Genomic DNA, 12,507 nt, shown 5'->3' with positions numbered 1-12,507 from the left:
CTGTTCTTGGACTTCTCGTGAATGGAACAGGGAGAAGTCTTCCGTGTCTGGCTGTCAGGCTAACCGTAGTGTCTCTGGGATCTGTCTTTGTTCTCGCGTGCATCAGTAGTGTGATCTCTCTTGGGTACCACATCTTGTCCACTCTTCTGTTGGTGGACGTTTAGTTGTTCACAGTGAAGGACTATGATGAGCGCAGCTGCTTTGAACATGCCTGTACCTGTCTCTGTGTGGTCTGGGCCTTCATTTCTCTGGGGTTCTCTTGGGAGCTGGGTGTAAGAGTAGATGCACATACAGCATGTCCTACTAACCTGTCAGATAGTTTTCTTGAATAATTACGCCATTTCCAATCTCACCAGCCACACGTGGGAGTTCTGGTCATTCGACATCTTCACCAGCACTTGCAGTGATCAGCCTTTATGATTTCAGTGTAAAGTTACATTCTGCTATAGGAAAACTGATTAACACATTCGCTGCCATGTGAGTTATATTTAACTCATACCAGTTTTGAGCCCGGGGCCTCATGAAACAAAACCTGGGCAAAACCCTGCAGCTGGTTTGTGAATGTCTTACTTGTTGATGTTCTTATTATTACAATTAATATTGACAAATTAATTCTAAAAACGTGGACTAAACAAATAGAAGTCAGTAAATTTTGTTTTTCATTAAATTAGAAAGGATCACTTTGTTTTGCAGTTTTTATTCTATTTTCGTAATAAAACACCATGGCCCCAAGAAAAATTTATTTTTTGTCGTCACAGTCAATGTGTTAAAGCAGGAGTATCATCAGGGAAGGGCCCTTCCCTTCAGGCCTTGGATCTTGCATTTTCCCCGCTTGGGAAGTGCCCCAGCCGTGAAGCACAGGGTGGCAGAACCACAGGGTGGGCCCCTAACTCAGCTTTGTAATTCCTGGGTCACCCCCAGTCACCACCTCTCCGTCAGACTCAGTCCGCGTCAGCCTCAGGACTGCGTCTGGAGTCTTGTCATCCGCTGTGCATGAACGTGGGTTTAGGGAGAAATTTATCTTATTTCCTCAGCGCCGGGCCCTGAGTGAGAAGTGCACCCGCATCTGACAGCTGCTGTGACCAGTGGCCGAGAACTAAAGACTTCGAACAACATACAGTTACTGTCTTGCAGTTCTGCGGGTCACAGGTCCAGAATGGCGTCTGGCCTTCCTGCCTCCTCTCACAAACACACCTGTGGCTATGTGGGGCCCACCCCATAGTGCAGGATAATCGCCCCGTCTCGGGATCCCTAACTTATTCCCGTCTGCAAAGACCCTTTCGCAGCGGGACTTCGCCGAGGTAACACAGTTACAGGTTCTAGGAATTAGGACGTGGACATCATTTGGGGAGGGGTATTTGTTCTGCTACAAGGAGGTCAGAGTTGGAATCCAGTTCTGTCACTTACCAGCCGTGTGACTCCAGGTGGGGCAGTGCTGCTTGGAACCTGCCGTCTGTTGTACGGGTAGAACTGAGGCCCCCAACACACGCACGGAGCCCTGTTTTTGAGGTCTAGATGAAGTGTTGATAATATATACAGAAAGGCCTGATGGGCTGTCATATACTTTAGTGGACTTTGGTTATGACTTAGAGAACGGAAAGGGAAAGAGAAATTTGTTTTCCTCTGTGTTAGCAGATCTTAGAAAGTGCCGAGGCCAAGGTGAATGCAAAACCAGAATTCAGTTATCCGGATTTGCCCTCCTTTTTTTAATGAATTACATTAATTTCTTCACATATTTTTGTTCATCTGGTCTTAGCTAGAGGCCATTTTAGGAAATTGTAAACTTCACCTGACAAATATTTGCTGAGCAACTGTGCTGCGCCCAGCGCTTGGGCACTGGGGAGACGGGCGGGCGCGGCCCGTCCTCAGGAAGCTCCACTGCAGAGGCCGGAAGGAAACTGGGGGGCATCGCAGCCTTGGCAAGGGCCGGGGGAAGCCCTCCTGGCAAAAACACGTCACCCAGGACCAGAAGGCGAGGAGGCGTTAGCTATGGGCCAGTGACCGACCATGAGAGTGTTGCTAGTGGAAGAAACGACACCCTGAAGGCGGGGGTGAGCGAGTGGCACCTCGGGGCCCTGGAGCAAAGTCAGTATGGTGGAGCTTCCGTGAGAGGAAGGACTGGCCCGAAGCAAGTCCGAGGTGTGAGCAGGGCCTCAAGGGCTGGAGCACCAGGAGGGAAGAGGCATTAAATCCACGCGGATTCTCAGGGCTTGTCCTGACTCCTGTCAGAGACATCCCTCGTGTGTCTCTGGTTCTCCACAACTTGCCAAGGAACAGAACATTTTAAAGACTTTGGTCGGGTGTGGTGCCACGCACCTGTGATCCCAGCACTCTGGGAGGCCGAGGCGGGAGGATCACTTGAGCTCGGGAGTTCGAGACCAGCCTGAGCAAAAGCGAGACCCGTCTCTACTAAAAATAGAAAAAATTAACCGGGAGTGGTGATGAACGCCGGTAGTCCCAGCTGCTCGGGAGGCTGAGGCAGGAGGATGGATTGAGCCCAGGAGTTTGAGTCTATAGTGAGCTGGGCTGACACCACGGCACTCTGCCCAGTGCGGAGTTCAAAACAAACAAACAAACACAGGTTTTGACCCTCGGCGCCAGCCGCAGAAAGGCAGCACCGGAGTCTCCCTCCCAGCGCCTGCTGCAAGTCCAGGGTAGCCCTGCCTGGGTACCTTGGCCTTGGAAGGGGCAAGCCCAAGTCAGATAGAGTTGCTGAGACTCCAGAGTGAGGACAATCCTGTCACTTTCAGTTAAGAGGAATCTCCTGATTTGTGGCACTGAAAATTTCCTGCATACTTGGAGCAAAATTCAGCTGAAATTGAATTTGTGATCATTTAAACCATTTCCTGCCAAATGTCATCTGTTTCCCCCGGTTGCTACAGATTCACATCTGTAGATGTGTCAGGTTTGGCTGGGCGTGTGACGTGGGACAGGACGATTCCCCTCCCTAGGGCTCCTCCCCCTCCCCTCAGAAACTGCTCCCACGTATCAGGGGTGAAAGCATGTTGGTTTCAGCTTGACATGAGTGGACATCCACGGAAGTTCACGGAGTAATGTGCCTGTAAGTGCCTTGTGTTTGACAGGATGTTCTTTCTCCATGGTTTTCTAGGCTGTTCAGCTTGACCTTGAAGAAGCTCGTCATGCTGAAAGAAATGGACAAAGACCTTAACTCGGTGGTCATTGCTGTGAAGCTGCAGGTGAGTGGAGCAGGATTGTTTGTTTGGGGTCCAGGGACGCTGGTGACCATTTGCCGGCTGTCAGGCTTCAGAAAAACCTCTGGGGACCTGTGTCTTCCTTCACGCAGCAGGGCCAGGGGCAGCAGTGGAAGGACAGTTGAGCTCATGGGACCTACTGCATCCCAGTTCTGCCTCTAAGTTCAGACGCTTGGTTTTTTTAAACCTTACTTCCTTGTGTGCAGAACAGAAATGGTTCTTCCTGCCCTGCCCATCTGACAGGCTTAGGACGAGGCTCGAGCGACACAGATGCTACAGGGTTTTGTAGACCACTCAGCAGTTACCACAGCGTTTAGTGCTGGTTCCAGCGTCAGGACTTCTGGGTCCACGTAGATGCCGACGCTGGGAAACACTTTGAAGGATTTCTATCAGGCAAAAGGAACTTACAGATTGTTTATCTTAGAGTCAGCAATTTAAAGTTCACTGGGATATTTTACCTTCTGGGTGAATCCCACATACAACTCCTTACACCTAACTCCATATTTTCAAGGGACCCAAATGTTTTACAAACATTTGTACTCTAAGTATTCCTGAATTTGGGGAAAGGAGGAGGGAGAAACTGAACTATAAAAGCGTTCAGGAATTTTCCTTTCGCCAGCTAATTGCCAAGTGACAGAACTGGGACCAGAAACTACAGAGTAGGTGATACGTGTGTTAATTAAACTCATTGCCAGACCTTCCGTGGCTGACAGATCCTGTCTAGCGCCGACCCCCTGGAGCGGAGGGGGCTCGGAAGTGCCTCTGCAGTTGCTAAATAATGACCGATGCTTCAGCCGAACGGGGTGCACGTATCGAATTCTTACTCACTGAGCAGGGCAAGCTCTGTGGCACCTCCGCGCTAACCAGCGTGTTTCGTCGCCCGGCGCCCCACTGTGCAGCAGGTTGTCGCACGCACGCTGGCTCCGCCAAAGCCCACGTCTGCAGCAGGCGCACTGCGGGAGCCGCGCATCCTGGGCCTCAGGTCTCTCCTGGGGTAAAGACGTTATCTGAATTTAGTCCTCAGAACTTAAATGTTGTCATTACCCCCCATGGATTGCTGTGTGTCCCACCTTGTTTCCTAATTCCCTGTTCACTTGTGCACATAGTTCCACCCCAATGTGCAGGGTCCCTGGACACTGTGGGTTGGAAAAACAAGAAACAAGTGTGGGACAGTGACGGTGACACGAAGTGGCAGCTGTTGGTGTCTTGTCCTCCTTTCCTGACGTCGCCCCCATTTCCCGGTCACGGGCAGTGTTGCCAGGAACTGTCCCCTTTGCTGACGGCCGTTGCTCTCCCGAGCAGACGCTGCTCGTGTGGTTCTGAAAGTTCCTGCTGCTTTCGCCAGCCCTGCGGTTCAACGCTTTTGCCAAAAGAAATAATTTCTTCTGTTTCCCGATTAAATATTTAACATTCTGTAAGCTTTTTAATTATACCAAAAACTACAAATATCCTAAATTTTTTATTGCGCTACTTCCAAGCAGCTGAAACTAATTACAGATGTTATCGCATCCATTTAGTCAGTCACTTGTTTATTCGTTCACGTGATAAATACTTACTGGCTCTATTTTGTGCCAAGCGTTCTAGGCACAGGGATACAGCAGTGAACAAAACAGACGAAAATCCCTGCCTTCCCGGAGCTTGGCGTTCTAGCAGAGCAGCAGTTCAAGACAAGGTCCACAGACCATGAGTCCCTGAGACACTTTCAGGGGCACAGGAGGTCACAACTATTTTCATAATAACACTGGGGCATTATTTGCCTTTTCCACTGTGTTGACTTTTGCACAGAAGATACGACAGCAACAAGGGGTGAAGCTGCCAGCACCTGAGTACAAAGCCACCGGCACGAACCAGTGGGCATCGTAGTGTTTGTGCCACATGCGTGAAGTGAGAGAGAACAAGCCAGTTGCGCTTAAGAATGTCCTTGAAGAAGCAGTAAAACCTGTTACTTGAAAGAAGGACTTACAGACAAACTGGTTACTCAGTCTCTGGTATCTGCAAGGTGTTTTCTTGAAAATGAGCAAAGTGAGCCTGTCACTTCAAGGAAGACAACTTGGTATTTGCTGCCAATGATAAGTAAAATTTGAGAAGACTTCTGAAGAGATCAGAAACGATATTAATGATTTTGAGTTTTTTATGTTGTATAATGAAATGTGTAACATTTGAAAAATTTAGATAACCAAATCAACCAATATCTTCCAAATGACCAGTGCATGAGATTACAAAATCATGTTGGATAAAAGGTCCATTCCAAGAACAAAACAGACCAATGGATTAGATTTTACTTTTAACTTTTTATTTTGAAATAATGTTAAACATACAGAAGAGATGCAGAGGCTGGGCAGGGTGGTTTGCACCTGTAATCCCAGCACTTTAGGAAGCTGAAGGGAAGGATCACTTGAGGCCAAGAATTTGAGGCTAGCCTGGGCAACATAGCAAGACCCCATCTCTACAAAAAATTTGAAAATTAGCCAGGCGTGGTAGTCCCAGCTACTCAGGAGACTGAGGTGGGAGGATCATGTGAGCTCAGGAGTTTGAGGTTGCTGTGAGCTAGGATCTTGCGACTGTACTCCAGCCTGAGCAATAGCGCAAGACCTTGCCTCTAAAAAAAAAAAGAAGACAGTCTGGTGGCAGTCCCTTAAATGGTTAAACACAGAATTATTAATACCATGTGATCAAGCAGTTCCACTCCTGGGTATATACCCAAGAGAAATGAAAACACACAAAACCTAACATGTAAATGTTTATAGCAGCATTGTTCACAATAGCTAAAAAGTAGAAACAACCCAAGTTCATAACTGATGAGTGGATAAATAAAATATGGTATATTCATACGGTAGATTAGTATTTGTAATAAAAAAGGAGGAAGTGCGTCCACACCACAGCATGGGTGAGCCTTGTGTCAAAGAAGCCGAACCCAGAAGACCATGTGCCGTCCGATTCCGTTTCTTTAAAATGTCCAGGCCAGGCAGGTCCCCGGAGCCAGAAAGCAGATTGGTGTTGCGAGGGGCTGGGGCGGGCGAGGGGCAGGCCAGGGAGGGGAGCAGCTAACAACACAGGGTGATGAGAACGTTCTGACACCGGCTGTGGTGACGGCTGCCCAGCTCTGAATGTACTAAAAACCATTGAATTGGACACGTTAAATGAGTGAATTGTGTGGCGTCCAGTAAAGCTGTTATAGAAAGAACTATACTATCTTCTTAATGATTTTTGTTTTGGAAAATGTGTTTTTCATAAAAACACGTTTGTATGTCAGTAATAGGATTATTGTTAATTTTAAATGAATTAATATTTTAAAGTATCTGTTTTAATTATTAATATGGTAAATACTGATAGATATATCTATATAGACAAAAACTATTTAGGATCCTTAATAATTTTTTAAGAATGTAAAAAGGTCCTGAGACCAAAAATTTGAGAATTATTGTCATAGAAAGAAAGAAACAGTAAACAAAATAAATAAGAAAGTTATATACAGGCATTCCTTGAAATCTGGTCCATTCCTGAAAATATGTTGAATGGCAGAAGCCTGTCTTCCATTAATTAAATGGGGAAAATTACAGTGTGTTTTTAGACATCAAAGAAACTTCAACCAATTTCCTCAAATACCATTACAATACTCTTAAATATTTATGTGACAATCCTCCAAGAATTTTTTTTCTTTACACCAAGAATTTTTAATTTAAATAAGAAGCATTTAAAACACTAGTAACCTAAATTTTAATACTTTAATACTCACTAATGGATATTTTATGTGCTGTAATACTGTGGTGTTAGATATAAATTGTTTTGCTTCTATACTGCAAGTGAAGACACGCTGTTACAGATGAACCGTACGGAAGTGTGCAAGATGATTTTGAAATTGGACCCCGGTTGGTGGTGCCCAGGCACCTGGAGGAAGCAAATGCCGGGACCCGTGACGACCAGATCTCTGGGGCAGGGCAGGAAAAACGAGAACAGTGGTGCAGCACGGTTGGAAGGAGCCGGAACTAGCTGGGACCCTGCGATGCGGAGCACTTTACTTCCTGCTACCTGCACATGCAGGTTCCTTTTAACACGTTTGTGGTTCAGATCGTAAATGTGGGATGGAAATGTGTCCAGGCATTTTTAGCACGTATTTGGGTGGCGAGAGTTCAAGTCATGAGGAAGGTGATGTGCCTCGTGGGGAAATCAATAATGAACGCGACGAAGGGCTGGAGCGGCCGGGGTGGAGGAAGGTAGCGGATCATCTGCAGCGAGAGGGCAGGGCTGCCGAATTCCTGCGAAGGCTCTGAGGGAGGTGGCGCGCTCGTATCTGGAGGAAGAGCCTTCCAGGCAGAGGTGAGAGCGGTTCGGGGCCATCTGGCTTCTCTGGCAGCACCGAGAGGAGGGTGGACAGGCGTGAGAGGGACGGGAGGGGCAGGGTGTGCAGAGAATTGCGAGGTCTCTGGTTCTCGTGCTGTGTGGATTGGGGGATTTTGAGACGAGAACGTGAGGATACTTGGGCTGCTGAGTGGGAAAGGAAGGAATCGGGAAGACAGTTAACGGGCCGTGGCAACGATCAGCAAGAGACGAGGGTGGCGCCAGTGTTGTCTCGAGCAGCTGGTAGAGTGAGTTGCCGTTCGGTGGGGCGGGAAGACCGTGGGTGAAGCAGATTTGGAGGAAGAGATCCAAAATTCAGTTCCCCGTGTTCTGTCTGAAATGCCTGTTAAACTTCCCAGAGGAGATGTTTGGCGTGCGGGCGAAGGGCTGGGGTCCAGGCATGCTGTGGGGGGTCGTCAGAACACTGCAGTCCAGGACTGTGGGGTGAGCGCGTACCCAGAAGAGAACGGGGCCTCCCAGGCGCTGGGATTCCAGGCGTGAGCCACTGCGCCCGGCAGGAGACGGTTTTTCTTTTTAAGATGATAAGTAACAGCATTTTGATGATCCAGATTGGGAGGAAAGTTGATCATGTAAGAGGAAAGAATAGTTGGAGCAGTGTCTTGAGTAGGTGAGAAAGGCTGAGATCAGCGCCAAGTAGCTGCTTGACTTTGGCTAGGAGCAGGGGCGCTCACGTGCGTCACGTGGGGGAATGGCAGGGCGACGGGCCAGCCGCCGGGTCGACGTGGGGGCTGTTCAGCTCTCTCATGGGCAGGAATCGGCCCTTGGCGCAGGTGAGGCGAGGGTGAGGTGTTGGGGAGGTAAGGCAAGTGGAAGGTATGAAACTGTCCTCTGGTAGTAGAGTGGGAAAGGGAGAGACGCGGGAAAATCTAGCATGGTGACCGGGTGGCCCTCAAGGCCACTTAAGATTTGGGTCATAAATTTAGAGTCAGACTAGTAGCCTGGTTCTTTTTCTCCTCCGGGCATGGTCAGCAGGTGCAGCGGGAGTTCAGTCGGGTTGTAATTTGTCAAATGGGCACGCGGAGCGGGGCAGGACACTGAAGCCGGGTGAGAGGGACGAGGGGCCTCAGGGGCGTGAGGAAGAGTGCGGGGCTGTGGACGGCAGGCCCCGGGGCTGTGACCAGCTGTGAACTGGAGAGAATGAGCTGGAAGGAGGGGAGGTGGTCACCAGAGAGTGGGCACATAAAGCTGAGGTTAGGCCGTGGCTGTAACTGTTGCCAACCGTGAGGTCCGGAGTGTGGACGTCGGTGAGTGGCTGAGGTGGGTGTGAGGACGCGAGGAACTAGGGGACCTAGAGGCCAGGATGTTCGGAAGAGCAGATGCTGAAACCACAAAGACTCATGCCCAGAGTAGTGCTGGGGAACAACGAGGCAGGCAGGAGCTAAAATCAGGAAATGATGCCTGGCGTGTGTCTCACGCCTGTAACCCCAGCAACACAGCGAGACCCCGTCTCTACTAAAAATACAAAACTTAGCTGGGCACAGTAGCGCACAGCTGTAGTCCCAGCTACTTGGCAGGCTGAGGCAGGAGGATCACTTGAGCCCAGGAGCTATGATGACGCCACTGCACTGTGGCCCAGGTGACAGATTGAGACCCTGTCTCAAAAAAAAAAGTGTGGTACAGGTTGAGGGTCCCTTATCCAAAATGCTTGGGACCAGAAGTGTTTTAGATTTCAGATTTTTTTAGATTTTGGAATATTTATATATACATAATGAGATATCTTGGAGATGTGACCCACGTCTAGTCGTGAAACTCATTTATGTTTCATATACACCTTGTATACATAGCCTGAAGGTAATTTTGTACAATGTTTTTAATAATTTTGTGCATGAAACAGTTTTGACTGCATGTTGACTACAACCCGTCACATGAAGTCAGGTGTGAAATTTTCCATTTACGGTGTCACGTTGGCAGTCAGTTTTGGATTTTCGGATTAGGAAGGCTCAGGCTGTACATTCATAAGATAGAATTCGACTCAGCAGTAACAGGTGAACTGCTGATAAACACAGCAACCTGAGCCTCAGACACGTCGTGCTGGGCAACAGAAGCCCAACCAGAGTGGCACATGCTGTATGATTCCATTTACGTGGCATTTTAGAGCAGGCAAAACTACTCTGCAGGGAAGGAGAGGAGAACAGTGCTTGCCTCCGGGAGAGCAGTGCGGCTCGCCTGGGAGGACCGCCAGGCTCTCTCTGGAGCAGTCGGGGATTCCGTGTCTTGACACAGACGTGGCTCCACGCGTGCATTTGTCAGCTCAGACTCATCCAGTCGTGTGGACCTGAGATCCGGACACTGCGCTGTGTTTAAACCTCAGTCTAAAAAAAGTGTTGTATATGTCGTTACTGACATTCCTCAGACCCTCCTGCTCTTCTCTTTTTGCAGCTTGAAAATAGTTTAGCCCAACTTTATTTTTTAGAGCTAGATCTATTTGTGTTCGTTATATTGTGATTTCTTCTGCAGAAAACAATCTATCGCTTATAATCTTCTGAGTTTAACGCAACCTGTGACTAGCAGCAAGTGCTACCATTCACACTTACCCGTATCAGCTTTGGCCCTGGATTTACTCCTGTTTGACCCACTCCCATCCCCAACAACTCACAGCACACGCTACACTCACGTCAAGCACAACCCTTTCTACACGGTTGTGCCACACACAGGTATGACGTGCCCGCGGAAGTCCATGTGCGTATGTGCCCTTTCTACTCACAAATGGCAATTGCGCAGCTCTTTTACGCCGCTGTTTCCAGTAACACCAGAGCCACACGCACGTGCAGCCCGTGTATTTCAGCGTGGGGAGGGGGGTCCACGAGTGGGGATCTGTGGCACGAAGCCACGGAGCCTGAGGGGTTCACGGAGTGGAGCCCTAGATTCGGAAGAGCTGACAGTGAGCTTCGACCCAGCTGTTGGACCGTGTGACTTAAGCTTTCTAAGAAGCCGTGTTGTTGAGATGGATACAATAGCTACTCTCGAGCTTTTGGCTCTAGGACCCCCTCCCAAAAATCACTGTGGACCCCAAGGAGCTTTTGTTTACTTGGGTTATAGCTAGCAATTTTTATAATAATCAACCCATTATATGTTAACAGAATCACAAATTTTTATAAAAAATAACTAAATTTTCAAAAACAAAAATAAATGTGGATCATTTTATATTTTTGCAGTTCTCTTTAGTATCTGCTGGATTCCCCCAGCTGCTTCAGCACTAGGTGTGTTGCAGCGTCCCACATAATGTAGGCTCTGGAAAACTCCACTGTGAGAGAGAGAGGCAAAGGTCCCAACATTGTTACGGAAATAGTTTGACCCGAAGAGCCCTCGGAAGACCGGCCGCCTCACACGGAAGCAAGGAGTGGACGCGCTCCGTGAGGCTGAGGGAGTTCTTTCTGCCAGTCCCGTGCTTAATGGCACAGGACATGTTCCCTTGGAAAACAAGTAAACCGTGCGCATCTCTGACTTTAATTCATATGCAGAAACTTAATTTTCTTTTAACAAAATTTAAGGAAGTAGGGCATGGGTTATGTGGCTTCTTGGACAAATTCATTCCACAGCATTTATTTACCGTCTATGATACGCCAGCATTCTTAGCAAAGAAGACACATCTGTCTCTCGATGCTCCCGGTGAGTGGGAGAAGTAGCTGGCAGAAACAGGGTGTCTCTCCCGCGTGTCAGGTCGGAAGAGTGGGGCTGAAAGGGAAGGTTCCTGGGACAAGAATCTCATCCAAGCGGAGACCTGAAAGGCAAGTTGCTTAGCTGTGTGCACAAGCAGAAAAGCGCCTGAGAGGAGAAGGAAAGCACGTGCAAAGGCCCCGGGGTAAGGCCGTGCAGCTGGAGTCAGGCCAAGGAAGGGAAGCCGCGTAGGCGGGGAGGTCACATGTGCCTGAGGGTGAGGCTGCCCGCCTCTTGCCCAGGAGTGCTGGGAAACACCTGCAAAGACAGATTGTTTTCCTGCGAAAACCCTGTCTGGACCCTATGGCATAATGCAGTCACATCACACCTATGCTGGTGGCTTGGTTCAGATAAGTACAACAAAGACTGATGAAATATTTGGACAGGGAAGAATGTTTGTAGGTTTAGAAATAGTGTTTCTTTTGGTCTGATTTTTGGTGACATAACTTTGACAGATTTTTTTCTTGGTTTCAGGGTTCAAAAAGGATTCTTCGTTCCAACGAGATCATCCTTCCAGCTAGTGGACTGGTGGAAACAGAGCTCCAGTTAACCTTCTCCCTTCAGGTGAGACTCTGCTGAATCTTAGGTCCCTAATTTGCCACGTCCAGTGTGGCCTGCAAGCAGCCCCCTGACCAGGAGACCATTTTATACAAGAGCAGCTGTTGCCCAGCTTGGGTGGGAAAAGATAGAAGTCACCTGGAGGTTGATGGCTGGCCGAGAAGGACAAGGCAGTCCCTTACCAGCCACAGTTGGGCGCACCCTTTCCCTGCCTTAGTAACGCTGTTGGCCACCTGCTGTGCCGTCACGTGTCCTTGGTGATCCCAGCACCCCGGTGGCGTGGCCACCTGCAGTCTCATTGCACCCCCACATTGTGATCTCCATCCTCCTCTTCTTAGCCCTCCCAGCACGTCTCTCTCTCATCGTACTCCAGTAGCCCAGCTGCAACACACGGAGAAAACACGTGGTCAGATAGCAAGGAAAGAGGCAGTTTTCTGAACACATGTGCACCCCAGGCAGCACGCAGAATCGGCTTCTCCAGCCTCACACCCTGACTCCCCCTTTTATGGGCAGGAAAAATGGAAGCACAGAAAGACTGTGTGTCCTCTAGGACTGCCTGGTTCCAGTCTGTGGCCCGTTAGGAAACGGGCCACGCATCACTGCCTGAGCTCCGCACCACCCTCCCCCTCCCCATGACACACACCCACCCCCAGTCCGTGGAAAAACTGTCTCCCACGAAACCAGTCCCTGGTGCCAGAAGGGTTGGGGACCGGTGCTCTAG

At 49.0% G+C, this 12,507-nt stretch overlaps 1 protein-coding gene across 2 annotated transcripts in view; it reads left to right on the top strand.

Moving 5' to 3' along the window:
- Nucleotides 1–12,507, top strand: part of PACS1 (phosphofurin acidic cluster sorting protein 1) — a 124,964-nt gene that overhangs the window by 85,721 nt on the left and 26,736 nt on the right. For both annotated transcript variants that reach the window (XM_069471809.1, XM_069471810.1), the window contains exons 2-3: nt 3,110–3,197; nt 11,703–11,792. In XM_069471809.1, coding sequence (XP_069327910.1) covers nt 3,110–3,197; nt 11,703–11,792 — 178 coding nt within the window. The remainder of the gene's footprint in view (nt 1–3,109; nt 3,198–11,702; nt 11,793–12,507) is intronic.

Source organism: Eulemur rufifrons, chromosome 6 (genome assembly GCF_041146395.1).
Source record: "Eulemur rufifrons isolate Redbay chromosome 6, OSU_ERuf_1, whole genome shotgun sequence".
NCBI lineage: Eukaryota > Metazoa > Chordata > Mammalia > Primates > Lemuridae > Eulemur > Eulemur rufifrons.
The sequence above is the reverse complement of the archived record's forward strand: the minus strand, read 5'-3'. Positions and strand labels throughout refer to the sequence as shown.